At 47.9% G+C, this 16,050-nt stretch overlaps 1 protein-coding gene and 1 pseudogene across 1 annotated transcript in view; both read left to right on the top strand.

Moving 5' to 3' along the window:
* The first annotated feature begins 5,945 nt into the window (after window positions 1-5,945).
* Window positions 5,946-16,050, top strand: part of SEPTIN14 (septin 14) — a 33,616-nt gene continuing 23,511 nt past the window's right edge. The window contains exons 1-2 of the mRNA XM_075528552.1: window positions 5,946-6,759; window positions 7,379-7,447. Of these exons, the coding sequence (XP_075384667.1) occupies window positions 7,409-7,447 (39 nt within the window). The 5' untranslated portion in view covers window positions 5,946-6,759; window positions 7,379-7,408. The remainder of the gene's footprint in view (window positions 6,760-7,378; window positions 7,448-16,050) is intronic.
* LOC142422259 (reticulophagy regulator 3 pseudogene) lies at window positions 9,790-15,248 on the top strand (annotated as a pseudogene).

Consider the following 16,050-nt stretch of genomic DNA (forward strand, 5'->3'; position numbering starts at 1 on the left):
TTCTTTTTGCTACTTTTAAAGAGCTAATTAAAAATGTTTCTGCGTTGTGAATTCATTTTTCTTTATAGTTCCCAAATGTATGCAGGTGCATGTGAGATAGGGAAATAACTCTGCTCCTTTTTTTCTTTACAAAACTTATATACAACTTCCTAATATGTTATACACAAACACATGACTATACAAAAGAGACTAAAATTTGAGTTCCTTTTAGTTCCTCTCCCACTCTCACTTCTCTCCCTGGACATAGCTCACTGCCAGTTGATGGATATATATCCTTCAGTTCCTTTTCTATGCATTTATGGCCATATGTCATAAATCACATGCCTATTTAACATAACCTAAATCACATGGCTACTTAACCAGATTATATTGTTTGAAAACATTTTTTACTCGCTACATCTCTTAGAGTTTTTCTCATCTGTAAATACAAACCTTTCTTATTCAATTAAGTAGTGGCATAATAATCTACGGCATTAGCACAATATATCTACTTATCCTTGACACAAGAGCTAATCACTGGGCTGCTAACGAGAGGACCAGTCGTTCACATCCACCAGCGCCTCTTGGGAGAAAAAAGGTGTCAATCTGCTCCAGTAAAGATTTCGTCCTAGGAAACTTGGGGCACTTCTACCCTATCACAGACAGAGTTGTGGTGGCACAGTGGTTATGCTTTGGGTTGTGAACCAAAAGGTCGACAGTTTGAAGCCATCAGCTGCTCCTCAGGACAAAGATGAGGCTAAATCCCCCAAAAGAGTTATGGTCTCAGAAACCTACAGGGGCAGTTCGATCCTGTCATATAGGGCCACGGTGAGTCAGAATTGGCTCAAGGGCGTGAGTGATTAATGGGTGGGCACACACCACCACAAGGGCCATTCATTTTTCACAATTACAAGCGGCACTGTCACTCCCCCCACCCCCCATATACACAAAAAGAAGATAGAATCAGGTGGAGGGAAGGTAGGGTAGAGGGTAGAAAGGGGGTACCAATTACAAGGATCTACATATAACCTCCTCCCTGGGGGATGGACAACAGAAAAGTGGGTGAAGGGAGATGTCGGACAGTGTAAGATATGACAAAATAATAATACTTTATAAATTATCAAGGGCTCATGAGGGAAAAAGGAGGGGGAGCAGGGAGGGAGGGGAAAAATGAGGAGCTGTTATCAAGGGTTCAAGTAGAAAAGCAAATGTCTTGAGAATGATGAGGGCAACATATGTACAAATGTGCTTGACACAAGGGATAGATGGATGGGTTGTGATGAGTTGTACGAGCCCCTAGTAAAGTGATTTTTTTTTAAAAGGCCACAGACTAAGACATAAACTGGGGCTCACATTAGAATTTTCACAAAAAAAAAAAAAAAAAAAAGGAAAGCCGAGTGCCCAGATAACCATCACTTGCAAGTATCTTTAGACAAGTAGGGTGATTTTTTTATTTCCTTACGATCAGGCAACTTTTCCCCAAATGACATCATCCGCACCATACACTAATTTCCTAGATTGTTCTTCTTTTTCCGTCTCTTTTGGTGCCGTTTCCAGGGCAGGTGGGGGAATGCATAGTCATCATGATTGCGGTGAAGAGAGCAGAGCAACCAACGCTCGGCCGTCTCCACGCTCCCGGCGACCCACCGCGCGGGCCGCGCCGCCGCCGTGCCCTCCCCGCCCGCCCGGGGTCCCCGCCGCCGCGCTTCCGGGCGCGGGAGGCGGGAGGCGGAAGGCGCGGGCCCTGGAGACGCGTCTGCGGTGGGAGGGGCGAGGCCGCCCCCGTCTCCCCGCGGCCCCGGGCCCGCACTCACCGGTCTCCGCAGACGAAGGGCGCGCGGCCCCGCCCCCGGAAGCTGCGGTCGCCGCGGGGCCAGAGCGCGGCGCGGGGCGGGCACCTGGGGCCCTCCCCCCCGTACTGGACCAGCCTCGTCGTCATGGCGACGGCGCGGTCTCCGCGCCTCGGAACGCACGCACGCACACACGTACGTACGCATGCGCCACGGGGGCCTAGGCCGCCTCCCCCCACGCCGCCGTCGCCTGCGTCGCCTTCCCACCTGCGGTGCCCCGGCCGCCCATGGAGCGGCCTGCACCGCAGCCCTCAGCGCCTCCTCTCCCGGCACGGGCGTCGGCAACCCAGCCTGGTTCCCATGCACAAGGGAACGACACCGTCCAGCCCTGCGCCATCGTCACCACCACGGTCGCGGCCACTGTGCCCATCATTGGCGGAGCGTCTTCCTCGCGTTCATGCCCCCTCGGTTGTCCTAAGCATGGTGTCCCTTTTCAAGGACTGGTCTCTCCCGGTAACGGATCAAAAGGACCAGGGACAAGTCTCTTCAAGCTCGATTCTAGGAAACATTGTGGCTGTAGGTGTTTGTTCTCGCCGTCCATCACCCACTGCCCTCCAGTGGATTCCGACACGTAACGACTGTAGGTCGGGTTGCCCAGGCTGTAAATCTTTACCGAACACGATAGCCTCATCTGTCTACTGAGGGTGGGCTGGTAAGGTGTGAACAACCAGCCTGGAGGTTAGCTGGCCAATGCTCACGGGACAGCACTGTCAGAGCCCTGGCAGCCCGCGGTATTTTCAACACTTTGTCAACACCATCATTCAAAGGCATCCATTTTCCTGTCCTTCCTTATTCAATGTACATCTTTTGAATGCATATAAGGGGCTGGATGGCTTACATCAGAGTGGGTGCACCTTGGTCTGCAAAGTGACAGCTTTGCTTCTCAACACTGTAAAGAGATCTTTGGTGCCCCGGGGATGTAGTGGATACTCACTGCGCTCCTAACTGCAAGTAAGATGAAGCTTTCTACTCCGGAAACAAGTTACAGTCTCAGAAGCCAGAGGGGCAGCTCGACCCTGTCCTATAGGGTGGCACACTCTTTAAGTTGGAATTGACTCAATGACAGTGAGTTTGGTTTTTTTGGGAAAGAAATCTTTTGCAAACAGGTTTGGCCAATACAATGCGTTTTTTTATTTCTTCACTGCTGCTTCCATGGGCGTTGACTGAGGACATGAAAAATGATATCCTTGAGAGCTTCAATCTTTTCTCCATTTATCATGATGCTGCTTCTTGGTCCAGGTTTAAGGATTTTTGCTTTCTTTGTTAGGATGTAATCCATATGGTGATCTTTGATCTTCAGCAGGAAGTGCTTTAAGTCCTCTTTGCTTTAACAAGCAAGGTGTGATATTTGCATATCTCAGGTTGTTCATGAGTATCAAATGTCTGTACTATCTACTGTGTCTTAAGAGGGAGCCCTGGTGATGTAATGGTTACTCCATGGGCTGCTAGCCACAAGGTCACAGTTCAAAACCACCAGCCATGCCTTGGGAGGAAGATGAGGCTTTCTACTGCCATAAAGAGTTATAGTTTCAGAAACTCACAGGAGCAGTGCTACCCTGTCCTTTAGGGTCACTATGAGTCATTGACTCCATAGCAGTGAGTTTGTTTGTTTGTTTGTTTATCATATGACCTCAAGGAAACTGCTGTGACCACTGGCACGATGCTATTAAGCTGTATTTCGGTTGGACATGGTTATGCTAGCTGCCTCCGAAGGTCAGTGGTTTGAACCCACCAGTGGATCCAAGAGAGGAAGAAGGGGTAGTGTTTCTGTACAGACATACAGCCTTGGAAACCTGAGGGGACAGTTCTACTCCACATGCAGAGTGGCAGTGGGTTTAGGTCCAGACTCAAGACCTGTGTCAATGGTTTCCAGTACAACCACCACCATGTTGGAGTCCATGTTTGTAGTCCTCTCCCTAAGAGCCCTACAACTTCAGAGATTTTCCTTAAATCCTGGGCAATGAATATAGAAAAAGAACACAGACCATCAAGCATGTTTTCCAAATTTGCTGTATTGCATCACACGTAAGCAGCTCTGCTGACATCGTGGTTTATACATTGGGCTGTCAACCAAAAAGTCACCCATTTGGACCTCCCGGCCACTCCTCGGGAGAAAGATGAGGCTGTCTGATCCACAGGCTCCAAAAGGCGTCCTTCTACTTTGCCCTAGGGGCCGCTGTAAGTCAGAATCACTCAGTGAGGTGAGCTCAGTTTGGTTCTAGATAGGATGAAGCAAGCCTACTTAAATTTGAATTTCTAATAATTATCTGAATAAATTTTAGCACAAGGCACTTAAAAAAATAACCCCAAAGCAGTTGACTCTGATTGGAGACTTCATGTGTGTCGGATTCTGGAAGTAGATTGCTAGATTTTCCTTACCAGTTGTCTCTGAGTGGACCTGAACCTCTAACCTTTGCACTAGTAGCTGACAACTTTAGAACTTCTAATGGTTTTCATCATCCAAGGACTCCAAATAAATGTACCAAAACCCAAACCACTGCTGTCCAGTCAATCCTGATGGTCAGAAACTCTTCTAAGACAAAGTAGAACTTCCCCAGATGGTTTCCAAAGTATTATCTCTGTAGAAGCACACATTTCTCTAGAGCAGAGGTGGGGAATGTCCAGGCTGAGTGAGACATCATCAATACCAGCTAACTTCACACACCTCCCCAAAGAGAAGCAGCTCCAGCCAACACATTAGGGGTGAGTTGATTCAATGTTGGACTGTGATGGCCTACGAATGATGTTATAAATATATCAACGACCCTGGGCAGATATAGGTCCCCCACCTCTGCTCTAAAGGAACAGCTGCTGGGTTCAGCCTACCATCTGGATAGCACTTGAGCTTTAACCACTGCACCACCAGGGATCATTCCAAATACATATGGAGGCTTCCTATCGACTAGACGAGAATCAATCAGACCATAGAAAAGCGCATGTTTCTGTAGACAAAGCGGGTGCATGAGCAAATGTGGTCAAGAAAGCTGATGGTGCCCGGCTATCAAAAGATATAGCTAGCATTTGGGGTCTTAAAGGCTTGAAGGTAAACAAGAGGCCATCTAGCTCAGAAGCAACAAAGCCCACATGGAAGAAGCACACCAGCCTGCGTGATCATGAGGTGTTGGTGGGATCAGGTATCAGGCATCAAAGAACAAAAAAATCATATCATGAATGAGGGGGAGTGTGGAGTGGGGACCCAAAGTCCATCTGTAGGCAACTGGACATCCCCTTACAGAAGGGTCTCAGGGAGGGGACAAGCCAGTGAGGTTGCAGTGTAACAACGATGAAACATACAACTTTCCTCTAGTTCTTAAATTCTCCTCCCCCCACTATCATCCCAATTCTACCTTGCAAGTCTGGCTAGGCCAGAGGATGTACACTGGTACAGATAGAACTGGAAACACAGGGAATCCAGGAGAGATAAACCCCTCAGGACCAATAATGAGAGTAGCAATATCAGGAGGGAAAGGGGAAGGTGGGGTAGAAAGAGGGAACTGATCACAAGGATCTACATATACTCCCCTCCCTGGGGGACGGACAACAGAAAAGTGGGTGAAGAGATGTCGGACAGTGTAATACATGACAAAATAATAATTTATAATTTATCAAGAGTTCATGAGGGTGTGGGCGTAGAGGGAGGGGGAAAATGAGGAGCTGATATCAAGGGCTTAAGTAGAAAAAATGTTTTGAGAATGATGATGGTGTGGGGGTTGCCAGCTCCCCCCTCCAACTAATCATGGGTTCAGTAAGTGCAATTGTATGTTAAGATATACAAAGATTATAATAAAGTCATAGAGAGTAAGAGCGATAGGTGAAAGAGTAAAATAAAGAAGTCAGACACATTTCATAGTCGTATGCTCACCTCAGCTCCTCGTGGTGGTACAGGGCAGGAGAGAGAACAGGAGAGAGCTATGTATTACTAACCCAGGCTATATATCTTTTTAAGGGTTTGCAAGCCCCCTAATTACAGGTAAAGACATATGTCACAGGAAGGGGTTGTACTATAGGCAATGCAGTAATAAGAGGGGGAGATCTAAGGGTATATACAAGTAGGAAGGGGAGGGATTGGGGGTACACATGTGACAAGATGGGTGGATCCTAGATTCATGATGGGGACCTAACCTTGATTGCCCTTGAGGTGGAGACTTTATTTAGCCTAAGCTTTTAGGGGAAGCAGTCCACTATCCCTAACAGCATGGAGTGAGCCCCACCTATTGTGGGAAAAACAATGGTGTCTGCTTGCTCTGGATGGCTGGTGTCTTCAGGGAGATAACTTGAAAATAATTTACCATTAGTTGCAAGTGTCCTAGGTCTCACATATATATTTGGGGGAGTCCAGCTGGGGAACAGTCTTTTTGTGTCTCACATGATGGCAACAAATGTACAAATGTACCCGACACAATGGATGGATGTATGGATTATGATGAGAGTTGTACAAGCCCCCAATAAACTGATTTATAGAAGAAGAAAAGGGGGGCACCTTCTGCATTGGAGAACACTTCACACAATTCCCAACTCATTGCCATTGAGTCCATTCCTATTCACAGCGACTGTTGATCGGGGAGAGGGCGCCTCTACTGAAGTGGAAGAGCGTTCAGGACAGATCAAGCGAAGAAAGCATGGCACAGAGCTGCGCTTTGATCCTCTTTGCTTTTCTCATTTCTAGATCTATATACTTCGCTTTTGAAAACATGCCCCATCTTCTCAGTATCTTTCCCTTGTACTCCAAAGTAGGGTAGTGTGACCTTCTCAGGCCCTTCTGCTGCGAAATCAGCACAATGTGTTCTCCTGTATCTTTCCTCCTCCTCTGTCCCGAACTGTTGCAAGTCCAGGGAATACTTATCTGGTCCACAAACGGGGACAGGAGAAAGAACAGCACCAGAGGCGTCCGACCAGATTTAGTCTGCTGCCGAGCTGAAACGGTGGGCAAGTAAGTTGATTTCTTCTTCCTGGGTCTGAATTTTTCCCCGGTTCCCGGGCAATGATCCTGTGGGGATGAGAGGAGCTAGAGGACAATCCTCCCCTGAGCAATGCAAAGTCTCCGATAGGCAGATGCTCTGTAAACGAGATTTACCTTTATTTGAGTTCAGAGTCTGAGGGACTTGTGATTTTTTTTTTTCCATTCTGCTTCGCAATGCTTCTACAATACTACATCCTAACCACCTTGCCTTCCCCGTAAACCTTTCTGGGAGTGGAGCCTCCCTAGTTCTCTCAGTTCTTTTAAAAGCAAAATTCCCTCGAAAGAAGAATGTTCTCTTGATTTCAAAAGGGAGTTTAATTTTCTGAAGATTTTTGTTGTTAATGTGTTTATGTTTAAGAGTGTTCCTGAACACGGTAAGGCAAATATTATTATTTATTACGTAGACACCTGGTTAGCTAGGCATTTACCATTTTAAACCTAACTCAATAGTGTGGGCTAACAGATAAAACTTGGAATAATGTCTGTTTTAGAATCCCTTATTCATCTAACTTACATTTTTAGGAATGTACCGTTTTATATAGAAATGGGTCTGGTCAGTTTTAAAAGGTGTTTATTTCTCTGTCATCAGCCCCTTTGGTTGGACGTGGTGGAAAAACTGATGGCTGTGCCCCCCCAAAGACGAGATGATGAACAAACAGTGAGTGTACCTTTTTTTTTTAAACACGTCTTTGTTGGCCCATAATCCACAGAGTGTACAATTCAGTAGTTCAATTATGTCAAGAAGAGTTGTACCATCTGTGAGTATGTGCTTCAACACCACTCTGCATTTTCCATTTCAATGAGATCATATGATTTCAAAATACCAACTCAGGAAACTGGTATAGACGGACATGCTAGAGGCTTATGATTGCTCCTTTGAAATTTTTACACTGATTAGAGTTAAATATTAACATCGAGTTAAATACTTGTTAAGAGTTTCTGGTGCCTGTAGGCCTTGCTGATTATACAAAAGACTACTTAGCACTCAAGATAAACAAATTAAAACTCCAGAACCGCCCACATCCGTTAAGAGGAAATGACTTTAAGGTGTTGTGTGGTATCGTGGGTTATTTTACTGAATAGACCAGATGCTTCTCAGCTTCATGTTAGGATGAGCCTCAATTTGGGGACTGCATATGGTAATTTGCATTCAGATAAAGCATAGCTAAAAATGAGGCATTGGCTGGGCCGAAGGTAGTGAGATCTCACAATGATTGCTTACAGTCAATTACTGGTCGACCTATTTGTCTACCCCCCTCACTGCTGCACTTGACTAGTCTTTAAAAAAAAAAAAAGAGGCATTGGTGATTTTGTGGGAGATTTCTTACTCTGTATAGGGAAGCCCTGGTGATGTAGTGGATTACAAATAGGGCTGTTAACACAAGGTCAGGGGTTCAAATCCACCAGCTGCTCTGTGAGAGAGAGATGAGACTTTCCACTTTCATAAAGAATTGCTCTTGTTAGGTGCCGTCGAGTCAGAATGAAGCACCACCTGGTCTAGCACCATCCTCACCATTGTTCTTATGTTCGAGTCCATTGTGGCAGCCACTGTCCATCGGCTTGTCGAGGGCTTTCCTCTTTTGTGTCCCCCTCCACTTTAGCAAGCATGACGTCCTTCTCCAGGGACTGGACTCTCCTGAGCCCATGTCCAAAGTACCTGACATGAAAACCTTCCCATCCTTGCCTCTACAGAGCATTCTGGATGTCCTTCTTCGAGGACAGATTTTTTCTTCTTCTTCTTTTCTGTTCAAGGACAGATTTGTTTGTTCTTTTGGTAGTCCATGGTTCTGTCCCCCCAGAAAGAGTGACAGTCTCAGAAACCAACAGGGGCTGTTCTACTCTGTCCTATAGCGTCATAAAGAGTCGGAATTGACTCACTCAGCAGTGAGGTGTGTGTGTGTGTGTGTGCTTTAGTTTATATAGAAGACCCAGCTTTGCGTTCTTGCCAGTGCACCTGAGTATACAAGTCATCACTTGTCAGTAGAGAGTTGCATGTTGCTGTGTTGATGAACAGGTGTCTGGGGAGCATCCCAGACTAAAACAGACTAGGAAAAAAAGCCGGATGCTCTACTTCCAGAAAATTTGCCAAAGAGAACCTTCTATGGCTCACAGTGGTCTGGTCCACACGGTGCAGGATGTTTCCCCGCACGTGGTTTTGTGGGTCCAAGTAAAATGAATTTCTTAACAACCTCAGTCTTTTCTCTGTTTATCATGATGTTGCTTACTGGGCCATGTAGATGGGTTTATTTCGTCTTCGTGTTGAGGTGTAATTCCTGCATGCGAATGTAGTGTCCTTCAATAACCTGCCTCCTCTGAACAGCTAGGTATTTCTGGATGTTCCTTACTCATTTGTAGGAGCCTGGGTGGTATATTGGTTACATGTTGGGCTGCTAATGACAACGTTAACAGTTCAAAGCCACCAGCCACTCCATGGGAGAAAGATGAGGCTGTCTGCTCCTGTAAAGAGTGACAGCCTTGGGAACCCCGCCACCCCACCCCCCGGCCCGGCAGTTCTCCTCCATCGTGAAGGGCTGCTGTGAGTTGGAATCGCCCTGATGGCAGTGAGTTTGGTGTGTTTACTGTCATACTCGGCCACATTGAGCATCTTACCTTCCATGTAGCTACTGGGCCACCTACCTAGAAACAGAATTGTTGGGTCAGAAAGTATATGCATCATAAACTGTGCTAGTAATTACTTGATTGCCCTGTAAAGATATCATACTAATTCACCCACCACCAATGTGTGAGAATGCCTATTTCCGCCCCCTCGCTCCTGTGTGTTGGAAAGCAAGGCCCCTTAAGCAAACCCATGTAATTTTTTCCCCATTTAATTTTTTGATACTGTTAATAGACCTTCTGGTAAATTGTGTAAAATTTGCTTTTTGGAACATGTTGCCTTTTGTCATTCTCTTAAGCTTTTGTAAAATAAAGTCAATCTCGTTCCTCACCCCCATTCATTACGACCACAGTGCTGCTTCTCAATTCAGACTAGATCGGAGCATGTACACAGGTATTGATAAGAGATAGGGGCTCGCGACACACAGAATCCAGGAACAGAAGTGGGAATAGCAATACCAGAAGGGTAGGGGGAAGGGGAAGAGAAAGGGGAACTGACCACAATGATTGACACATAACCATGCACCCCTCTCCATGGGGAAGAACAACAGAAAACACGAGGGAAGGTAGACAGTGTTCGGTGTAAGAAATGAAAATAATAATAATTTATAATCTATCAAGGGGTTATGAGTGGGGAGGGGAAAAGAGGAGTTGATTGCAAGGTCTCAATAGAAAGTAAATGTCTAAAAAAGAATGAAGGCAACATATGTACAAACACGCCTGATGCAATTGATGGATGGAGTGTAACAAGAGTTGTAAGAGTCCCCAATAAAATGATCTTTTAATTATAAATAAATAAATAAAACCTCTTTCCCACATGACAGTTTGCATGTGTTGTCAGCTGCCTGCTCTTTTCTTCTGAAATGCTGATCTTGTTTACCTTCCAAAGCTTCCATTTTCATATATATATATATAAACTCAGGGGCCATTATTGTCTGGTCACTCATTTTCTCACTCATATAACGTTAACTCTTCTTTGGGTTGAGTCAATGGTTAATATCAACAGTTAATGTGCTCTACTGCTAACAGTTTGATTGGCTAGTAATTTACATATTATATGATTCAATAGTTCAACCATTCAATCACATCAAGGAGACTTGTACACTCACCCTCCACATCAATTTTAGAGCACTCCCCCATGGTTAAATCGCCTTTCAGATGATTTGTGCAAACACAATCCGTTCTTGTGCTACCCCCCTCCTGCCATCTTCATTAGTTAACCCGAAATCCCTTTTCCCTCTCTATCCCCCTTCCTCAGCCCCGTATTCCCTATATCCCCTTGTATACGTTATTACCATTGTGTGTCCACGCCTGCTGTGCTTCGCAGCTGGGAGATGCAAAGAAAACACTAAGACACAAAATCACGCTAAGGTGGTAAGATAAAAACAATCGTATACAGACGGAAACACTAATAATGTGTAAGGAGGAAAAGACCCCCAACAGTGTTTTAAAAGGCCAGGGAAGAACCAGTAAGCGATACTTGCACCCAGAACAAATTCAGGTCACGTCTGTAGGGTGGTCAACAGGCCGAGTGTTGAGTTTGATCGAGCAGGATCAAGACTACAATGGCCTCTGCCTGATATTAAGGCTGATCAGATCTGCCAGTGGCTCAGTCTGACCAGATACTCTGCAGGTGGGTTTTGGGCTCCCACCGCCCCTCTCCTCCAACAGCCCTCCACAAATTGGGTGTTCATAATTTTTTGCTGTGCTGCTTTTCCCCTCATCGTATTCCAGTTTGGTCATTGTCATCTCTGGATCACACAAGCTGGGGTGGTTCTTCCATGTGGGCTCAGTTGACTCTTTGCTTAGATGGCTGCTTGTTTGAATACAAACCTTTAAGATCCCAGACACTATTCCGATTGACAGCCGGGCAGTATCTGCTTTCTTCACCACACTTCAGAGGTTCTGGACTTGAATCAATGACACCATGGTAAAAAGACCTGGCGATCTTCCAAAAGATCCATTACTATAACCCCTACAGAGCCTCCACCCCCATGGCTCAACTTCCAGCCCAACACTAGACAGACCTATAAGATGAACATGAACCCCAGGGAGGTATGCGCTCCTTGGAAAAATCGATCATAGGCCATCCAAGGGCACTGTTTGCCTATGGATGGAGCTCAGAAGGCAGGAAGCCATGGGAAAGAGGGACAAATGGAGCTAGTAGGCACAGGAAGCTGGAAGAGCGCTGCTACATTGTGGGGATTGCAGACAATGCCACAAGATAAAATGTGTATGAATTGCTGGTGGAAAAACAATTTTCTCTACAAACTCTCACTCAAGCCACAATAAAAAGTTTTAAAAGAGAAATAAAAAGACAATGTTTTGAGAATGATGATGCCAACAAATGTATAAATGTGCTTGACACAGGATGGATGCATGGATTGTGATAATTCGTGTGTGATATATATATATATATATATACACATTTAGTGATATTTATTTCTATATGATTGTATAAGAATTGGCAATTTGATGAATATCAGTAGTTACATTTTAAAATACTTTTATTGGGGGCTCTTACATCTCTCCTGTGGTTTGAACCACCGACCTGGTGGTTCGCAGCTCAACACCTATCTTACAGCACCACCAGGGTGCCTTCTTCCATCTCTTACCGCAAGCCGTACATTCCTCCAATGTGTCAAGCACATTTGCACATAGGCCACCATCATTTTCAAAGCATTCTCTTCCCACTTGAGCCCCTGAGATCAGCTCCCATTTCCCCCCTCCCTCCCTGCTCCCCCCTCTCTCATGAACCCTTGATAATTTCTAAATTATTATTTTGTCATATCTTACAGTGTCTGAGTCTCCCTTCACCCACTTTCCTGTTGTCTGCCCCCCAAGGAGGAGGGTATATGAAGATCCTTGTAATGGGTTCCCATATGTTACACATTTTTAAAAACTGCCCTGCTTCCAAGGGAATGTATTTTTCAAAGGGTTACAAAGATCTCCTAGTCTGTCAGCTTTCTAAGTCCAGTAGTTACTTTTCGTAGCTATTCTGTTACTGTCTCTGCTCTTTCTTTGCATCGTCTCGCTTTGAAATTATTACCTGCTCTAAAGGGAGCGAATACTTTCATTTACGCCCCGCCTCCCCCCCCCCTTCTTTTGGATAAAAGGATACTAACTCTTTTACAAAATAACTTTGTGCTGTGCTTTCTGGACTTAAAATTCGGACCCACTGCCGTCACATCCATTCCAACGCAGGGACATGATACTGGTTTCCAAGGCTGTCATCTTTGTGGGAGCTGACAGGATCATATTTTCCCAAGACTGCACCTCGCATCCATTCCAACGCAGGGACATGATACTGGTTTCCAAGGCTGTCATCTTTGTGGGAGCTGACAGGATCATATTTTCCCAAGACTGCACCTCGCTCCAGGAATAGAAAGCCTCATTTTCCTCCCTCGGAGTGGCTGGTGGATTTGAGCTAGTGGACATGCCACCGGGGTCCTGCTTCGAAGGTGGTGTTATTAGAAACAGACTCCCTTAACAATTTGATTTCACACAAGTTCTCAGAGGGCACGTAACAGACCTGAAGTCACAAAGTTTTTATTCGCTCACGCGTGTAGAATTGCCCTTGGCTGCCTCACATACATTAACATAGATTGTGTTTCCTCAGGATTCCCCTTTTTCCTATGGAAATATAATTTACTATTTTAGAGTAATGTATTTTATGTCACTTGGATCCTCGATCAATGTCCATAGAAGCAGCAGTCAAGCAACCAAACGACATATTCCTTTGTAGTAAATCTACTGCCCGGCATCACCTGGAGGATTAATGTGTGTCTGATCCAAGCCATGGCATTTTTGACCACTCCATAGGACTGCAAAAGCTAGACAAAGAGTAAAGAACAAGGATTGTGACTCCAGGCCAGGGCCCCGGATGTTGTGGCAGTAGGGGGGAGATGGCGGAGCATGAGGGGGTGGGCGCCGCCGCCCCGTGTCAGGCTCCGGGGAGCGGGAGCAGCAGGTGGAGGCGGCGCAGCGGGCCCTGGTGCAGGTGCTGGGGCCCTACGAGCCGCTGCTGAGCCGGGTGCAGGCAGCCTTGGTGTGGGAGCGGCCGGCTTGCAGCGCCCTGTGGTGCGTGGGGCTGAACGCAGCGTTCTGGTGTTTTGCGCTGGCGCCCCTGCGCCCTGTGTTTTTGCTTGCGTTCAGCTCGATGGTCGTCGTGTGCACAGATCAGTGGAGGAGCAAGATCTGGCCTGAAATGAAAGTGCCAAGACCCGGCGCCTTAGACAACGAAAGCTGGGGCTTTGTGCACCCTCAGCTGCTCAGCGTGCCCGAGCTCTGCCACCACCTGGCTGGAGTCTGGGTTAGTGGGACCGTTTTCATAAGGAATCTTTTGCTTTTCAAAAAGCAAAACCCAGGAAAGTTGCCGTCATAATGTGGCCCCTGGCTGTGTATCACCGCCTGTGGGACCGAGCCTCCCTGCGGCTGAAGCCAGCTCTGCAGCGGCTGGATTTCAGTGTGCGCGGCTACATGCTGTCCAGGCAGCGAGAGAGACAGCTGCGCCACAGAGCCCTGCACCCAGAACGCGCCCTGGACAAGCACAGTGACAGTGAGGAGGAAGAGCTCGCTGCCTTCTGTCCTCAGCTCGATGACTCTGCTGTTGCCAGGGAGCTGGCCATCACAGACTCTGAGCACTCCGACGCAGAGGTCTCCGGTACCAACAACGGCACCTTCAATCTCTCCAGGGGCCAAACGCCTCTCACAGAAGGCTCTGAAGACCTGGACGGCCACAGTGACCCAGAGGAGTCCTTCGCCCGAGACCTTCCAGACTTCCCTTCCATTAATGTGGACCCTGCGGGCCTGGATGACGACGACGACACCAGCATTGGGCTGCCCAGTTTAAGGCACCGCTCCCCGGCGGGGGCCGAGGAGCTCCAGGCCCCACCTGCCAGCCAGGATGAGGCCGTGCTGCCAGCACTCCTGCTTGGGGCCCTGCCTGAAGGGTCCAACCTCACCAGCAACCTTGCCAGCCTGGTCTCCCAGGGCATGATCCAGCTGGCCCTATCTGGGGCCTCACAGCCAGGTCCCTCCAACCCTGCTCCCCGAAGAGCCACAAGAGCCACAAGAGGCTTCGTCTGGGCCCCCAGTTTAGACCTGGACACAGATGCTGAGGGAGATGACTTTGAACTTCTTGACCAGTCACAGCTGAATCAGCTGGACCCTGCCAGTTCCAGGAGCCACTGAGGCAGGGACTCTTTTAGGGGAGGGGAACACTGTGGTTTACTTTTCCCTCACCCCACTCCATCCCATTGTAGGTGAAGGGGCAAGGGAAGCACTCAGATGCTACCCCTGGAATATCCTGTGTGTGCTGGGCAACCGATGCTCTGAAGTCTGCTTAGAGAGGACCCCCTGCCCTGCTGCCCGCTGGGCTCCTGCGAACTCTGCCACTGACAGGAGCCGCAGCGCTCCCCCAGGGAGGCCTCTCTGCCAGGGCAACAAAGTAGCCAGGGGCGTTGGTCCCTTTGAAGGGAGATGCTGTTTCCATCCCAACATGGGTGCTCGGGTCCTCACTGAGCCAAGAGCCATCTCTCCCTCTGTGCGTCACCTCCCTAAAGTCTCCCAAGTCAGGCAACGGCCAGGAGGGTCTCCATCTGTCAGTAAACCATGTTTGGTTGGGACTTTCTCCAAGCAAGCTTGTCCTCGGGTTATGCACAGGCCTGCCTTCCCACCCCCATTTCTAGAGACCTGACCTGCAATCCTCCAGAATGATGCTTGTGAAACTTCTGAAATGTGAACCTGATGTGGGGCTAGGCCTCTTCTACAGCCCTGAGCTGGAGCCAGCAGGCCTCAAGGGTCAGGGAGGGCTTCTCCAGCCTCTGGAGCGGCCTGCATGTCTTTGGTGCTGTGAACCCCTGGCTCCATCTGACCATCCACCCAAGCAACACGCCAAGCAATAGCAGATTCGTTTCTGTGCCCCTCTCTGCCCTGCTCCTCCTCTGGAGAAGTAACAACTCCATGGGGGCTGACAAAGTAGCACTTCACAAACAACGGCCCAGTGGCATTCATGCCAGGGGCTGCCAGCTCTCCTACCAGCTCTTCTTCCTAGTCAGCTCCTCCACCATTTTTCCTTTCAGCGCCTCCCTGTCTGGGTAGCACTGCCTGGATGGAGGAGCCCAGTTTGCAAAAAGGGGTCCCTAATCGGCAGAGATCCCAGTGAGGGGCACCTGTGAAATCATGTGAGACCGACCCTGAAATGGCCATTGATGCTGGGTCCGTGCCTGCCCACCGCCCCTCTGCCTCCCCATTCAGAGCTGAAACCAAACTCCTCCCCTCTCCCCTCTGCAAATCAGCCCTTTGCCAATCCTCAGGGACCACTCCCCAGCGTCCCCAGACCTGGGTGAGGGATGTTGGGCAGAGCCCGTTTTCATGTGCTGCAAGTGGGGGTGTGCTAACATGCTTGCTCTTTCTTGTTGGAAAGGTACAGAAGCTGGGGGTGGGGTGGGGTGGGGTGGCAGGGAGAAGGGAGAAGAGCTAGATGCCTGATGCATAGTTGCTTACACTTGTGTTAGGGAGGGGTAAGGGCAGTCCCCTGCTTTAAGGTCCTCAGGTTTGGGCCACCTCTCAGAGCCCAGGTGTCTTACAGGTGAGCTCTGACATGGAACACAAAAAGAGGCATGGGAAAGGAGTGGGACTTGG

The sequence above is a fragment of the Tenrec ecaudatus genome, chromosome 12 (genome assembly GCF_050624435.1).
Source record: "Tenrec ecaudatus isolate mTenEca1 chromosome 12, mTenEca1.hap1, whole genome shotgun sequence".
Lineage (NCBI taxonomy): Eukaryota > Metazoa > Chordata > Mammalia > Afrosoricida > Tenrecidae > Tenrec > Tenrec ecaudatus.